The 16,494-nt window shown below is 40.2% G+C and overlaps 1 protein-coding gene across 3 annotated transcripts in view; it reads right to left on the bottom strand.

The window, feature by feature from the left end:
• The window catches only part of sh2d3ca (SH2 domain containing 3Ca), a 46,413-nt gene extending 35,899 nt beyond the window's left edge, over positions 1-10,514 (bottom strand). For 2 of the 3 annotated variants that reach the window (XM_086097581.1, XM_086097583.1), the window contains exon 1: positions 10,072-10,514. In XM_086097581.1, coding sequence (XP_085953707.1) covers positions 10,072-10,152 — 81 coding nt within the window. In that variant the 5' untranslated portion in view covers positions 10,153-10,514. The remainder of the gene's footprint in view (positions 1-10,071) is intronic. The other variant, XM_086097582.1, reaches the window with a different exon arrangement.
• Positions 10,515-16,494: the final 5,980 nt, after the last annotated feature.

Below are 16,494 nucleotides of genomic sequence, written 5' to 3'. Positions count from 1 at the left end.
GTAACATGCAGTTGAAAGCGGTCCTATAGCTAGTTAGTCACATAGCAGATAACTTCAAGCTGCAGCCGTCCGAGGTCAAAGATGAAGGAAGCAAACAATTGCGCACCTCCTGCTCTAAGTCCCATCACTGTGCACCCACACACTCCCCCGTCAGCTGTGGTTTTCCCAACATATGCTATGCTAAGGCATGTGTGAACGTAAAGGACGAAACGCAACGATAAATACAACAGGCACACTTCTCAGCTTCCCACTTGTGAAAGATTGCCTGACAACACTTGAATGTAAATGCGTTAATGGTGGAACCTTGAGGGGACCTTTCAATATTAATACAAAAATGGGAAAAGAGCAGTGAACGAAAGAGCAGTTGGTTTAAAAGGGAAAGGTTTTGAAACCAAGAGGAAAACTAACTGAAGCGGTTTCACCAAAAGAAGGCAGCCATTTTATGAAGAATACATCACACGCCCACAATGCCGCAGCTATTTTAAAACAGTGGCAAGTTGAGAGCATCTGTGAAAATACCAAATAAAATTCTAGCCTGCCCCTGTGTGGATTTACACAACGCCTCGTGCCAAGCTTGCAATGGCTAAGAAAATAGAGCTTTAATTGTGCATCTTTTGCTAAAAATTCATGAAGCTAAAATGTGTGTGGTTTTTCAAATACTCTGTGTTAGGGTAAAAAGGCAAAACTCCTCTGGACCTAATTAGATGCGTTTCCATCCATCATTTTTAATTTGAATGATCAAATGATTTAGAATTGCAAAAATAAACTAGAAATTCAAAAAAAAGCCTAAAATTTGCACACAAAAAAATGTTTTATGCTTGGAAGGGGTGGGATTTTTCAGCATATCGATTAGGGGTGCAACGGTTTCAGATTTGGGTGTACGATTTTTGTCTGAGAAAAAACGGTTTTATGGTTTTTACGGTTATCATTGTAGACATAAAAAAAAACACATCAGCATTCTTTGAAAATGTTTAATTTTAACAACAATAAATGACTGAATATATATATTTTTTTAAAGTTGCAACCTTTTAAAACAAATGCAGCAGATTAGACAGACTCTTAAAATAGGCCCACTCTGAGCCATAGACGTCTATTAGACGTCTCGTCTAAGTTTAGACCGAAATTAGCCTGTCTATAATTGGTCTATATTTTAGCCTGAATCTGGACAATACAATTAATCAAGTAAATATTAACTATCAAATTACAAAAATAACTGTAGGTTGTATAAATCATGGCAAAATGTTGGATTACTACGTTTTAAACAGTTATTGATCAATGTACAGTGTAGTTCATATTTAGACCTGATTTAGACGTCTAAATCAAGTTCTCATTTCAACTCTCTTTAAACCAAATTCAGACGATTCAATTAAATACATTGAATAATGTTTATTGACACAATAAAGTAAATAAATAACTGACCAATTGGATCATCAGTGTGAAACATAATGCCACATTGCACGATTCATGAATAAAGCAGCCAAATACTATACGCATATGTGCGTACGAGATTGTCCCCACGGCCACTCAACTTGGTCCAGGCCTCGGAACCCTACCCAAAATAATAACAATTGGAAAAATGCATAAGTCGCATGTTTGTTTTGCGCATTTTCACTAAATTCGCTTCAAAATTTCAAAAACATTTGGATGAAAAACCCCATTACTGTACAGTATAAGCGAAGACAAATGGGCAAGATAATAAGCAAAGTGGATTCATTGGAAAAATTGCACTAATGGTTGATGCAGTCAACCTTCATTCTCTATTAAAGTAAATCCATCAAGAGCTTGTTAACATTTTGTGAGCATCTGCAGATCCATTCTGTCCCGTAAAATGAAATCCATATTTCTAATTAGTTTCACCATTCAAATCCGTGAGGCTCCAGTTTTGTTAGTTTTTACTCAGCAATTCCATTACACTACTTTCGATCACCCTCTCAAATGCTGATAGGGCCAAATATTTAACTCGCAGGCGAAGCTCCTCTTTGGAATAATCCCCTTCCTGAAGCGGCAGCATTTGTTCGAGCTTTTTTGTTATTCTAATGTGAAGCTTTCCTCAATCACGTTAGAGAGGAGCGGCGGTGATAACACGAGGCGCTGAGGTGGAGAGCACGGTAATCTTGGCCTGAAGCTAGAAATCACAACACTACTGGGAGACCATCTAGTACGAATAAGAATTCCTTCTCCAGACAGAGACTGCAATATGCCACTTCAAACTAGAGTAAACACTTCAAATGATAACATTTGCAAGCTCAGTATATTGGAAAGTCAAGTCAAAGTGGACTTCCGTGCCTTTTTCAGTCATCAGCATCAGCATAAGGCGTATGTGAAAAGTCAAAACGATCATATTTACTGTACTAAATGAAATGTGCTTGTTATTGTCAACTGCGTTTGTGATGATCAAGGTGAAACAAATTCAAAGTACCCGAGTCGTGATGAAGGTGTAACTAGTGTGTTCCAGTCCATCTTTCACTCTCAATCGCAAATAATGATTTCCTGTCTCCTTTGCTCCGATAGTGTGCCACTAATACGCTCAAACCGCACGTTCCATCGACCCGACGACAGAGCCACATGAAAGTTGATGCTAAACCACACAGCTAACAAACATATCAAAACAAATGAGCTACTTCATTACATTTTTAATTTAAGTAATTTTTTGGATAATTTTAGAGTAGTTTGAATGCAACATACTTTTTACTTTTGTGTGATTATTTTAAGAAGAAACACTACTTTTACTGCCTTACAACAAGCTACATTCTGCCTGTTACTTTGTGTTAGCCTTGGTTGCTCTGAATCCCGCACTGATCAACTGTCATATCATATGGTGTTCCACAGGGTTCAATTCCGGGGCCTCTGCTGTTTGCATTGTATCTACTGCCCCTGGGTTCCATCTTAAGAAAAGCATTTTCTTCCACTGCTATGTGGATGACTGTCAGATTTACATTATGGCACTGAATTTCTTGAATTTTAATGAAAAGAAAACAGAAGTTATGGTGTTTGGTCCCTGTGGCCCTTGGCGCCTTATCTAAAGCCAACAGTCTCGAAATGTGGTCGGAAACTGGACAGTGACTTTACATTAGGCAAGCCCCCTTTCCCCATCTCTAAAACACATTTTTATTATTTGACTTTTGACTTAACATGAGACTCTGTATTGTTTTGTAGTGTTTACGGTTTTAAATTTAATAATTTATTATTTCAATTGTCTTGAACAACTAATTTTTGCTCCTTGTACAGCACTTTGTATACAGCAGTGGCTGTGTTAAAGTGCTCTATAGATAAAGTTGAGTTGACTCACAGTCAGATGAGGCACAGCACCCATAGCCTCACCTTTGAATTATGTTTACTTTAAAGACTATGAAAAAGAACAGCTACTGTATGTCATGTGCTGTGTAAGCCTAAAAATGTCCACATTTCAGCCTACAAGAACTCCACTCCCAATGTGTGGATCACATTTGACTTTTGAGTCATTTTATTCTAAAATAATACTTTTAAGTACAATTTTTGGCTACTCTACCTCTGCAGATGAGTACAAAAAGTACTTTATGCAACTTGCTTTTTCCAAAGGGTTATGCAATAAAATCTCATGTTTAATTAATTTCAAGCAACTGCACATGCTCGGCAGCTTCAAACTTTTAAGAGCAGATCTGAGCTTTAACTTGACTAGTGTAATGTGTTAACAGACCCATATAAGTATTTTATACATCCATCCATCCATTTTCCAGAGCACTTGTCCTCACTGGGGTGACGGATGTGCTGGAGCTTATGATGAATCTGGTGCAGAAACATGAATTCAACTTGACCGTTTGAGTCATCCCATTATTAACTTTAATCAACTTTTGATGTTAGCATAGGTTCGTGATTGCCTATGGCACATTCCAACTTGCATACAAATTCAGGTTATGTCACCGCCATAGCAGCAAAACTCATAAACCGAAAACCCCTTTTCACATTTTTTTTTCAGAATCCTGCAGGCTTGATTGGACAATAGCATAAGCAGTCAATCCCATTTATTCGCCAGTATGCTTGATATATGGTGACGTTGATCTCACTCTGAGAAGACCAAATCAAAGAGAGGCTTCTTGTATCAAAGTATCCGAACTACAGAATGAATTATCAATTAAACAGACTTCAACTAATCCCACTCTTCAACCGATGCCCAAACTCCACGTCCACTATAAGCCTTCTAACTCTTCACGATTTGGCGTCTGTCTGCACTGTCGAGAGACAACGCAAACCGCAACCAAGCTGTGAACAGACAAAACGTACATGAAACGAAAATATGCAGTTGACAGACACAGTCCCACGCCTGATTAATGCCAAAAACATGGCAGTGCACTAATGAGGATGTGGACACACGCGCGTAAATATACACACACACACTCAGCTGCCCCTCACACTATGAGCCTCCAGGGTGTGACAGGCCAGCACGCCAAAAGAGGATTTACGGTGAAAAGCTTTTTAGGGAGGAGGGCGAGAAGGAGAGACAGATAAGAGGAGCGGAGAGGAGGGGATTACATGGTGAATATTCCAATGCTAAAACATATACCAGTTGGCTCTGGGTTGGCCCAACACACACACACACACACACACACACACACTGACTGACTGATACTGGCAAAGAGCGTATCGTCTGAATGACATGACGATTGCGGGTTAACCAGCTGTAACCAAGTCGGCTATAACCAAGATTCCGAGACCGAGAGCCATTTATTACTATCAAACCAATAACCTCAAACTTTACAACAAGCTGCAAATAAACACTATTTAGAAGGACATAAAGGAAGAATGATGAGCTGCTCTTCTGCATGATACGACTCGACGGCATACAAAAGGAGATATTGTGCATGCAGTATAAGCAAGCGCGAGAATGAGCGGTGGAGTTGATGCAGGAATTCTTGAAAGAAGACCAAAACAGTGAATGGAAGTGGAACTTCTAACGGTGAGTGCCTCTGAAGTTGTAGAATTTGAAATTTGAACAAAATGTTTTTGGGGAACAAAACTTCAAAAGTTTTCTGAGTGTTGCTTTTTTGTGACAAAGGGAAAATTCTCAACAAGGTGTCTTAAAAAAAAAAAAAAAAAAAAAAGAAGAACATGAAGAGAAGAAGTCTACATACAGGAAGAAGAGAACTACAGTGTTTTATTGTTTGTTTTTACACTTGTTTCAACATTTAAAGCTACAACAAGTAGGGGGGAGGCGCAGCCGCAAGTCACATTCACTTTTGTCATTAAAGTTTTGACTTACATTTGAATGAGAGTTATTAGTAGTGCGTATTAATTAGTATTACACACAGGCAGGGCTGGACTGGCCATCTGGCAAAAAGCGTCTTTTGGGGCTGATGTAGAGCATTTTAATTATTATTTTGCTCCATTTTACTCCAAGAGACCGGCCCACAATTTAGAGGGAGTAGTCCAATAATCCATTATGAATAAAGATGACTAACTGAACCAACATCAGACAATATCAGTGAAAGATCTATGTTTTAGGCGGGGTGGTCAGGAGCTGGCGAGTTTAGATCAAAATGCCAGGGACGATTTTTTTTTTTGTGCCGGTCCATCCCTGCGCACAGGACAGTGTGACACTGGAATAGTTTCCAATATTTTAAATGGGAAAGTTTGCTTTGAAAAATACTACTTAAGAAAAACATTTTGGGCACAAATCTGAATAAAAATGTGATTGATACGGATTTTTCTCTTTTGACATTTGTACTATACTATAATATGATACATTGATATTGTTTGATTATTATCACAATAACGAGTGCCAGTTATAATAAACAAAATATCAAAAAATGTGTGCCTACACTCGTACCCCTCGTGCATTCGCATATTCATTTACCATTTAACCACATAATCCCGAATCCATTCGAATGGGTTACTGATTGTACTTTTACCGTACAATACGAGATAGTCCAAAGAAATACAAATAAAAAAATCATAAAAATAGTCAACGTAATTTCTGTGCTTTACCTACACCGTATGTTGTCCATTACCAAACCTCATGTTCACTTTTTGGACAACATAGAGTGTACACAGGCGACGCGCTAACACAGCCGTGTCAACCTATGGAAAGGTTTCCATTTTTAGTTTCCAATAACTTACTTTAACTTCCAGGATTGCTTGGTGTACACTGGCCAACAGCAGAACCCTTTTTTGTTGTAAAGTTTTAAATCCATCTGTGCCGTGTCTGTCGTAGCAGCTAGCTAGCGATAAGCTAACCCCTGTGAGGGTTTGTCTCTGTGGGCACTCCCTACATACCTTACACACATTGCCATTCAATCATTGCTGTGACACCAGTCAATATGCTAGCATTCACTTTCATTCGAATCTGAGAATTCGGATTTGTTTTTAACGACCAATTTGAATTTCAATTCACGTCACCACCAGAAAAATGGAATATCTCAACATACCACAGTATCATGTACGTCTATCATGCATTTTAAAAGCCATACTGTAGGTAAAAAAAGATGGCATGAGATGGTGACTGGTGTGTCGTGATGTATCCAGGCAGAGGCGTGGTTAACGGTGCACGTGGCTGGCAGGCACTGAGGTGCCATGTTGTGAGCTCGGAGGCCGACTGTGAAAGGTGCGCGTACAGTCGGGCACAGGAATGTATAGGACAGAGTGGCCGGCTGCTGGCTTGGGCACCATGGCAGCCACATGCTGCTCAGGTCAGCAGGGAATGAGGCCACAGCCTTGGAGGAGAAAAGAGGAGGAGGAAGAGAAGGAGAGGGAAAGTGGCTGGCGGAAAGAATAAGAGAGATTAACTTCAAAAACAATCAAAGTGGACGGGAGGGCTCGCTAGCCATGCATGTGTGAGTGTGCATGTGTACATGTGTGCGTGATGAAGAGAGGGGGGGGGGGGGTGTCACTACCACTGTCAAGAGTCCAGGGGGTAGTTACATTGTCCCAGTTACAGAGACGCGCTGGAAGCACTGGGTATAATGCGCACACACAAAGGTTGAGTGGCATGTGTGTGTGTGCGTGCACACAGTGAGAATAGTGCAGTCTAGACCAGGGGATCAAATGTAATCTCTCTCCACTGATACAGCTGATGAGCTGGGTATACACCCCAACGTTCATTCCGACTGATTTATCCTTTGTTTGTCATACCATCAAGTCAAATGTGAGAATCATATTTCAATAATGAATTAAGTGGAAACTCGTCCAGTTTGTATGGGTTTTAAAACCAAGTCCAACCAACATAAAATTAATGGTAAAGGCCCAAAAAATTTAACATTATTAACTGCTATACAATGCTACATAAAAGTTAGCAGCTGCAATGTTAATGCATCAAAACAATTCAGATACTCAAATGAAAAGAAGCTAACCATTACCGCCCTGTAAAAATTAAAAAAAATTAAAAATTAAAACACACTTCTACATTTGAAGTGACAACCCCTCTTTCAAGTCCAGTCTGCAGCTGATGCCAAGAAAAGAATTCTATAGAAGTCATGCATGTGCTGCATGTGAGAGCATTATGATAATTAACTAATAAAACAAATGCCTTGTTGGAGGCAAAGTGATGGCATCAATGAGACTATAGCTGAGATGAACAAGAAACAATTACGGCACCCCTGCTTGGGTTGCACAGTATTGCGCTTGACAAGCTATCTTTAATGAAAATGGATCGGAGAGTCAATATTGGGCCAGATAAAATGTGAGTGTTTGAAAACAATCCCATGTTGCAAAGAATTAAGCAATTATTCTTCGCTTACCATAGAGAGGCTGCCACTTAACACGTAACGGCCTTGCTAACTAATTAATTCACCCACTTCAACAACTGTTAGACGCAAACCCGCCGCCGCTTTGATTAAAAATAACTTAACGACTCTGAGCTAAACACTCCCGTCTGAAGCAAAACAGATGTAAACAAAAGCGAAGACGACAGTCAAATCGTCGGGTCTGCTTACTTGACAATATCATTGTAAGAAACAGGATCATTGAAATGTTTCACCGGTGTTGCTAAAAAAAAGAAAAGAAAAAAAAAAGAAGTATAAAATATATTAAATATAAATACATGTACAGTATATATATGCTAGTGGTGTTCCCACAGGGTTTTATGCTACCAATTCCGAGACCGATCACCAATCATCAATGAGTGAGATCATCTGTTACTGATTCTGATACCGGTCACATTCATTTTTCAATTTTAGAGCTGCTCGCTAACAATTATTTTAATAATCAATTAGTCCGTCAATTATTTGATTAACTCATTCACTCCCAGCCATTTTCACTGAAGCAATCCCCTTCACTCCCTGCTGTTTTACTGGATTTTGACTGATTTTGCAAGTCCCGCGGAATATTCTGTTCTATTGCTAGAAAAACATGCTTACAATCTACCAAATGAAAAAAAAAAATTTCTGTCTGTTTCCGTTTTGCAGCAATTAGCATTAGAATATAGCTAAGTTTCATCATTATTCACAAATCTATTTAGAATTGTGAGTAAATTAGCTTTTTATCAACGTGGCCCTGGTTGTTCTCTTTTGCTCTGCTGCCACCTGCTGGCCGTTTGTGTAATAATTACCATTTCTTCAACTGTTCTTTGCAGTTGAGAGGCTGTAAGCCTTCTTTATGCTCTAGCATAAAAAAAAACGTATTAATAAACGTAAGTATTTGGGACACTTAAAACTTTTAAAATAGAACATATTTATAGGTTTTGGGGATCAAATGAGTTAATTGAAAGTAATTCTAATCAAATCTCCATTGCTTTATTACACAAAAACATGACATTATTTCAAATTGACAGTATAGAACATGCACAAACATATATTTTGATTCAGTTAATTGTTTGGTCTGTGACTTAAGGAAGGGGGAGGGGAAGCTATATGCCAGGGTTCACCAAGGTTTCGGTCCTCAAAGTCTTGCAGGTTTTAGATGTCTGCGCACACCTGATACTAAAGATCAGCATTGGTATCAGGCATGCTGATGAGCTGATTATATGAATCAGGTGTGCTCGTGGGCGGAAACATCTAAAACCTGCAGAACTCTGGACCTTGAGGGCTGGAATTGGTGAACCCTGCTTTATACACTGCACACAAGCTGGTCTCCAGGCTGCAAAGTACAAGCTGTCAGTGAGCCAGCCAATCACAGGGCACATATAGACAAACAACTCATCACATGGACAATTTAGAACTGTAAATTAATCTAAACATACCGCACATGTTTTTTTGTAAAGTAAATCTCCACACAGGAGTGAGCCGAGATTCAAACCCTGAAACTCAAGAGATTCAAGACATAAATGTTTGCCACTCTTCCAATATGCTGCCTCCTAATTTTTTATAATTGGCACAGAGTATTTATTTCTAGTCATTCCATTCACATTGAATTGTGGTGTTATTGAATGAAATGGGACAATGTCTATGTGACTGTTGTGAACTCCACAACATTGTGTTTGTTTTGCATCACTTATTTTTGATAAACCATTAATTCCATACATTCTACCAAATTCTGACTAATCTGATTACTATGGTGATCTCTAATTGAAACTCCCTTGCGTACTACACAAAAATACTAAACATAAAGCTGACAGTAGTAATCTAAAGTAAGCATAATCTTTGTAAAGCACCTCATTAGAACTTGCTGACCCACTAAATATTGTATTCAGCGACAGTCTGCAACAAATTGGCCAACACAGTAGCAAAAACAAATCAATTTTAACACTCACCGCATCCATTTTGTTCAACTAACTAAAGTGCTCCAAAAGTCCATGTTCTCATCTAATGAGGCAACGAGCACCTTAACATCTGAAATTCGATATCGGCTTTTTCCTGTGGGCAGTATGTTTGGCAAAATATACAGTCAGCGTCATCCTGTCCTGTGTATATGGTCACATATTGAGTTTCAAACTCTGAGCTGGAATTAGATCAAGTGAAGATGATACTGTAGACCTCAACACACTTGCACCCCCTTAGTAGTACAACATGCCACTTCCTGGCTCTTCACATTGCTTTTTGACAATACTACTTCTATGATGTCACCAGTGTGCCAGTTTGCATGAGGGTTGATGCTACCGGCTTCACTGTGTGGACTCACCTATGCATCATTCATTGAGACACATCGCATGCAACACACACTGACCTGCACCTGCATGAAAGATCCCCGGTAGAAGCAGCATGCTGCAGCCGACAGGGCGCTCCACAGACTGCACCTTTCCGTCATGGTGGGCACGCACCTTTCCCTTGATGTCTCCGCTCACGTCCTCCCTTGTCTTTTTTTTGCCTCTACTGTCTCTTCACCCCCACCCCGGGGTGTCCGATATAAGCCCCCGAGCCCCCGGGCTAAGCCTGTCCCGCCCCTGCTTTGCCTAGCCTAAAAACCCCTCCACATAGTGAACCCCTCCAGACTACAAAAAAGAGCTCCCAAAAAATCGTCAAAGCTACAGCTCGTCAGCAGATAACCACACAAGCGAGAGGAGAGAGCTGCTAACATGAGAAAAGTGACAAGAGTCAGCGCATATCGCAGTTCCTGACATCACGCCGGCTGCTGTTCTTGCTCCTCACACCGCACTTGCTGCACTTCACGCGGCTGCTAAGGATTACCTCATTGCTTGCTAGTGAAAGGCGTGTGGGTGGGGGGAGGGTGGACTAAAGGAAGGGGGAGAGAGAGTGGGTGGATGGATGGGAGGGAGGGAGGGAGGGGGGCCTTGAACACTAGCAAGAACAAGCAGGGGAGAGTGCTGTCGAATTGCAGGCAGACCCCACCCACCCTGCTGGATGACAACCACCCCAAAAAAAATATATATATAAAAAATGCACCCGTCCTCCCTTTGGTGTTTAGACAATGATGCTGAGATGGTATGTATGTGTGAGTGGGGGAGATGAAGGGAGTCAAAGTGATAGAAAGTGAAGGAATGATGCAGTAGGTAAGCTGAAATCAAAAGAAAAAGAAACTATAACACGATAGAATTCCCCAGATACTATGAAAAATGCCCTCAAGGTGTTGCAGTCAGAATGGGGATGATATCATTGAGGTGTTGTCATGACATCATGTTTTTGTCCAGCATCTTCCAAAACATGGGTACCTAGACTTACAAATGCCACAACTTGTGAGTTTTTCCGAGTTGCGCACTTTGCTTTGAGTTGTAAGCGAAAACTCCCTATTTTCTAGTTTTGGTCACATTTTGAAGTACATTTTGGCTGACAGCAGGTGACGACAGTAAAGGACAAAATGCAGCGAGATAAAAACTGGTGGAGATTCCACAACAACAATATTCCATAAACGCAATACCAATCACCCACCCAACTCCACTGAGCAATAGCGCAATCCCATCTCCACATTCTTGAGTCATATTACAACAATAAATAGGAGAAAAAAATGTTTTGTGTCTGAAACTGAATTATCTTTATTGTCCTCAGTGTTAAGAAGAGAACTCTTTCAGCTGTATTTTGTTGTTGTTGGTATTTTTGCATGTCTAGAAGTTAAGTTTAGTAGTAATAGCATTAGCCCCTCACTCACGTCCACTATTTTTTTTGGCAGCTACACTTTTAAGTAGCGCTGCCCCCACTCCCCCCCGCCCCCAATATAATTTTATTTTTATTTTATTTTATTTTTATACAAAAGTCACAACCGGAAAACAGAAGGCTAAAAAAGTACGTTCAAATAAACGCCCAAAATGGCACAATTTATTTATCTGTTGTCAGTAAATCTTTGACTAAGCGCAAGATGAGATGGTGAACAAGCCGCACGAATATGGAGCAAAGAGGAATGCAGCCTCCATGCGGAATCTAACCTTTCTTAAGCCATGAAAGGAGCCCGGTGGGGGGGGGGGGGGGGGGGGGTCCCCCCCTGCACACACGCTTCAATGCATATTTTAGATAGATAGATAGATAGATAGATAGATAGATAGATAGATAGATAGATAGATAGATAGATAGATAGATAGATAGATAGATAGATAGAGAGATAGAGAGATAGATGGAGAGATGGAGAGATGGAGAGATGAAGAGATGGAGAGATGGATAGATGGATAGATGGATAGATGGATAGATAGATAGATAGATAGATAGATAGATAGATAGATAGAGAGATAGAGAGAAAGAGAGATAGATGGAGAGATGGAGAGATGGATAGATAGATAGATAGATAGATAGATAGATAGATAGATAGATAGATAGATAGATAGATAGATAGATAGATAGATAGATAGATAGATAGATAGATAGAAAGATAGATAGATAGATAGATAGATAGATAGATAGATAGATAGATAGATAGATAGATAGATAGATAGATAGATAGATAGATAGATAGATAGATAGATAGATAGATAGATAGATAGATAGATAGATAGATGGATAGTCATGGCAGCAGCCACAATGCATTTCCTGGCTATGCTGGAATAATGCATGCAAGCTAGACAGCTCATTTAAAGCTGAAACACGACGCGCAGATAACACAGCGTGATTCTCCCCAGCCCATTTCACACGCACACGCACACGCACATACACGTGCACGTGCTGTCACCAGGGATGTGGGGCTCTGTCTCCAGGGGCCCGCACGCGTGTCATCCTTGAGGACGCTTTCGCCATGACAACGCTACGCGGGCCAAAAATTTTGACGCTGCATCTCGTCGAGCCTGCAGAAAGTGATGATTTGAGTCATTCTTCCTTTTTTATCTTGTCTTTGTCATTTCCAGATGAAAGTCAGTAAAGACTTGCTAAGCTGCCCCATAAATGTATGTCAGTGTGTTGAAATACAAATAAGACACAGGGTGGATTCATTTACAGCAATATCTCCTCTTAGTACAATCCAGTGCTGGATTAAGCAGATTGCACAGTAGGGGAGGGCGGATGCGCGGTCTCATTATAGGGGTCCCAGGCTGTCCCTAAACCCAATCCGCCGCTGTTAAACCCCTCCAAAACAATCACAATGTAGCATGTAACATCTGGCAACTGCACCGCACACACACGCAGACACAAACAAACCAGATCCTAAGAGGAGTGGCAATGGGATGAGTGTTTAACAAGATATGGCTTTAGGGTCAGATTTAAAATGGAGTCTTTGAGGTGGAATTCAGTCATACAGTTTCTTACGAGCTACAGTGAGTCCAACGCGGTCTGTGATGCTGAAACATAACACACACAGAACACTATCTTTTGATCACAAGTGGGGGAAGCATATGGCGGCTTACAAGTCGACAACGAGCTACGTCGCGGATAGGGCAAGGAGCTAGCGTGGCTAGCGTCTATTTGTTGTCTTCACTTAGTGATGCTTCTTGTCAAACAACATGAGCAGACTCAAATTCACCATACGAGTCACAAGAGATGGAAATCAAAGTCGTTTGTTCCTAAAAGATGGTCAGAATCCTAAAGCAAGAATTATGCCCAGTCATTCAGATGTTTATCATCCTAGACTATCACCATTCTGAAACACTCGCCAACGATGGACAAAAGTACTCGGACAACATCAGAGTTCACTTACTTCATTGTAACATTGAGTATGAATTTGTCCTTCAATGATGTTTGAAATGAGGTCTAGTGGGATATGGCATTCAGGCATTTTTCAACTAAAATGTGCTGTGTGCAGTTCGGCACCCATGGGTTAGATTTTTTTTTTCCTGAAACTTTTTTCTATATAAATATTATTTTAGTTTAATTAATTAATTAATAATTAAAGTTAATATAGTTTCTTTTTTCTCTCTCAGATCTGCCAGCCTGTTCTTGTATTTAAAATTACCAACACTGGGTCTAAACTGCCTCTGCGTAGAGTTACGCTCTGTGCAGAATTCAAGCCGTTTCCTTTCCATGACAGGTAATAAGATGTATCTCACTTGCCAACTGTTTAAAAGCAAGCATCAATGACATTGCTGAGTATCCCAAATGACGAGTGGCTGAATTCTGGTCTTGCTTGGACTTCATGCAAATAAGATCATCATGAGTTTGTCTCACAGAGAAATGAACAGGGACCTAGCTAAACAGAACACTAACTTTACCTGAGGTGCCGCAAATTGTTGCTCAAGAAGTAGAACATGCACACACTAAAAGCTAAAACTCAAAGAACAACTAACATTAATGATAGAACCCATAATTAGCTCCAACTATTTACAAAAGCCGTGAGGCATCCCAGCATGCTCAGCATGAATTTTCCCAATGCTACAGCTGGAGTTGAAGCTACACTTCTCAATACCTAACGGCATTTTGTAAAATTATGTTAGGAATTACATGTTTATTGTAAAAAATAGCAGTTACAGGAACTGTTCTGGATCACTACAGGCTCAGTATAGAATAATCTAAACATATATTTGGCCTGTGCCCTATTTTTCCAGTACAAGCAAACTCTCCATATAAACAGCATTGCTCATTAAGTCATTACATGACAGAAAAGCATTTAGAACCATTTCAAGCAGTCATCCCTCACTGCCCTTCATGTGCTGCCTCAGATGACGCACATACCAGAAACCGCCACGACGCTGAGGGTTGCGAGTTGCCCCAAGTCGTCATTTTCTGTGGCCATCTCTCTACTATGCCCCAAACCTCCTCTCTCCTCCATCTATACACCCCCCCCCCCTCGTCCCCACCCACCAACCCCCCCCCCCCCCCCCCCCCTCGGAGGCGGACGTCAGTTAGATATTAATTAGTGAGCCCCATCCCACAGGCTGATAGGGAGCACAATGGCGAATCCCAGCATGTATCTGCCAGCCTCTCTCTAATGAAAGGAATATGTGGGCCTGTCTTGTCAGTGTGCGCGTGTGAGTGTGCGCGCGCTTGCGTGCGGATAGGAGGAAATGATGAAGTAGACCGCATGAGGGTATGTGCTTGGAAAAAAAAAATGTATGCAGAAGTAAAGATAATGTGCATGCAGGCGATCATTTCATGTCTGTGTGCGTGCGTGCGCGCGTACGTCATCCTTCTACTATTTTACGGCTCGTGTGAAATATCACCCTGCAATAATAGTGCCGCGTAAAAGAGACTCGCAAATGTTGTGACTTTGCGTTGGTGTAGGGCACTCTCGGCTCATTTACTGCACAGTATTTACATGTTTGAGACGGTTTAGTCCGTGTGTTAACTAATGAAGCTTTGTCAACTACAATTACAATTACAAATACAAGAATTGCCTCGACATCAAAATGCAACTGAATCACAAACTACAGAGGCAACATTTAAACACATTCACAGAAACTGTGAAATTAATTTAAACTGTTTAATGTTTTAAGCAATTTAAATCAATTACACAACTTCCTTAATCAACGGTATGGGGGGGAAACGCAACAGTTTGAACCTGGATTTCAAAGAATTTACACTCTGGGTTGATATCACTTCAGTAGGCAGCTGATACCATTTGCATGCAGCTTAACAGCTAAACTCTGCTTCACCGTGTTTGTTTTGAACTCTGGGGGCTAGAAGAGCAAAGTTCTAGCCTGGTCAATCTCAAGACTGAAACCCCATAGAGCTGGGGTGTCCAAACTTTTTGGTTAAGGCCCGTATACAGAAAAATGGAAGAAGGCAAGGGTCACGTTGAATTTATTTGACTTAAATGTACACAACATGTTAAACTCGATCATCCATCCATCCATTTTCTTAACTGCGTATTCAAGTGAGCAAGTATATATTGTTTATATTTTATTGTGATTTTGATCAACTTAAAAATAGTTAAGGGTTTTTCTCAATTTTGAGTGGTCCACAGCCCTAGATACGAGAAAACTATCAACTAGATACACCCCAGTACTGAACAGCAGCCTAATCCCATTTTAAAATTCAAAACCAAAGCAAGAGCAAGCTGTTGTAAGCTTCTACTGTAAAGTTGGATTAGATTTATTTACCAAAGTGTTTTGAATAGTAATTATGTTAGTTATAAATAATGTATTTCTCTAGCTCTACACAAATTAATTATTAGTAGTAGTGGCACCTATTTTTTCACACCCTCCCCAGTCAATCAATTTATGTTATTAAATATGATTTTTTTTTGCACAAAAAAAAAAAAACTTATTAAATAAGTTAACGGTGCTCAGGTTCACCAAACAGTTTTCTGCATCCTCCAGACATAATGATTTTGCTTTGATAGCTCCTTTTAGTATGCAATGTGCCATTAATGACATGTTTTTACTCGTCTTCAGTTGAAAACTCTGTCATAACAAGACCTATTAAGCTCTTTTTAGTACAATAAAGAATAGAACTGCAATCACTTGTGACAATGAGGAGTGAAACAATCACACTGCATACGATTTTTGTGTAACACAAATGGTTTTCATATATTTGGTCTAGCGACTGAATAAATTAGCATTTTGCATTTTGCATTTTTTTTACAATGTTCAGTATTGCATTGCACGTGTGTTTGTTGGATATCGTAAAAGTAAAAGCAACGAATGAAGCACACCCACCAGCTCACGCCCCATCTCATTTACACAGGCGCCACATTAATTCAATCTACAGTAATTGTCGAATGCGCGCGCGCGCGCACACACACACGTGCACCCAGAGGGCACTGCCTTGATTTAATCAGGCGCTCACACACATGCACAGTCACATCATTTTGGAAATGCAAACTATTCGCATAATTAAACAT

This window comes from Leptonotus elevatus, chromosome 15, assembly GCF_054856555.1.
Source record: "Leptonotus elevatus isolate MCC_2025b chromosome 15, RoL_Lele_1.0, whole genome shotgun sequence".
Lineage (NCBI taxonomy): Eukaryota > Metazoa > Chordata > Actinopteri > Syngnathiformes > Syngnathidae > Leptonotus > Leptonotus elevatus.
This window is presented reverse-complemented; position numbering and strand designations above follow the sequence as displayed.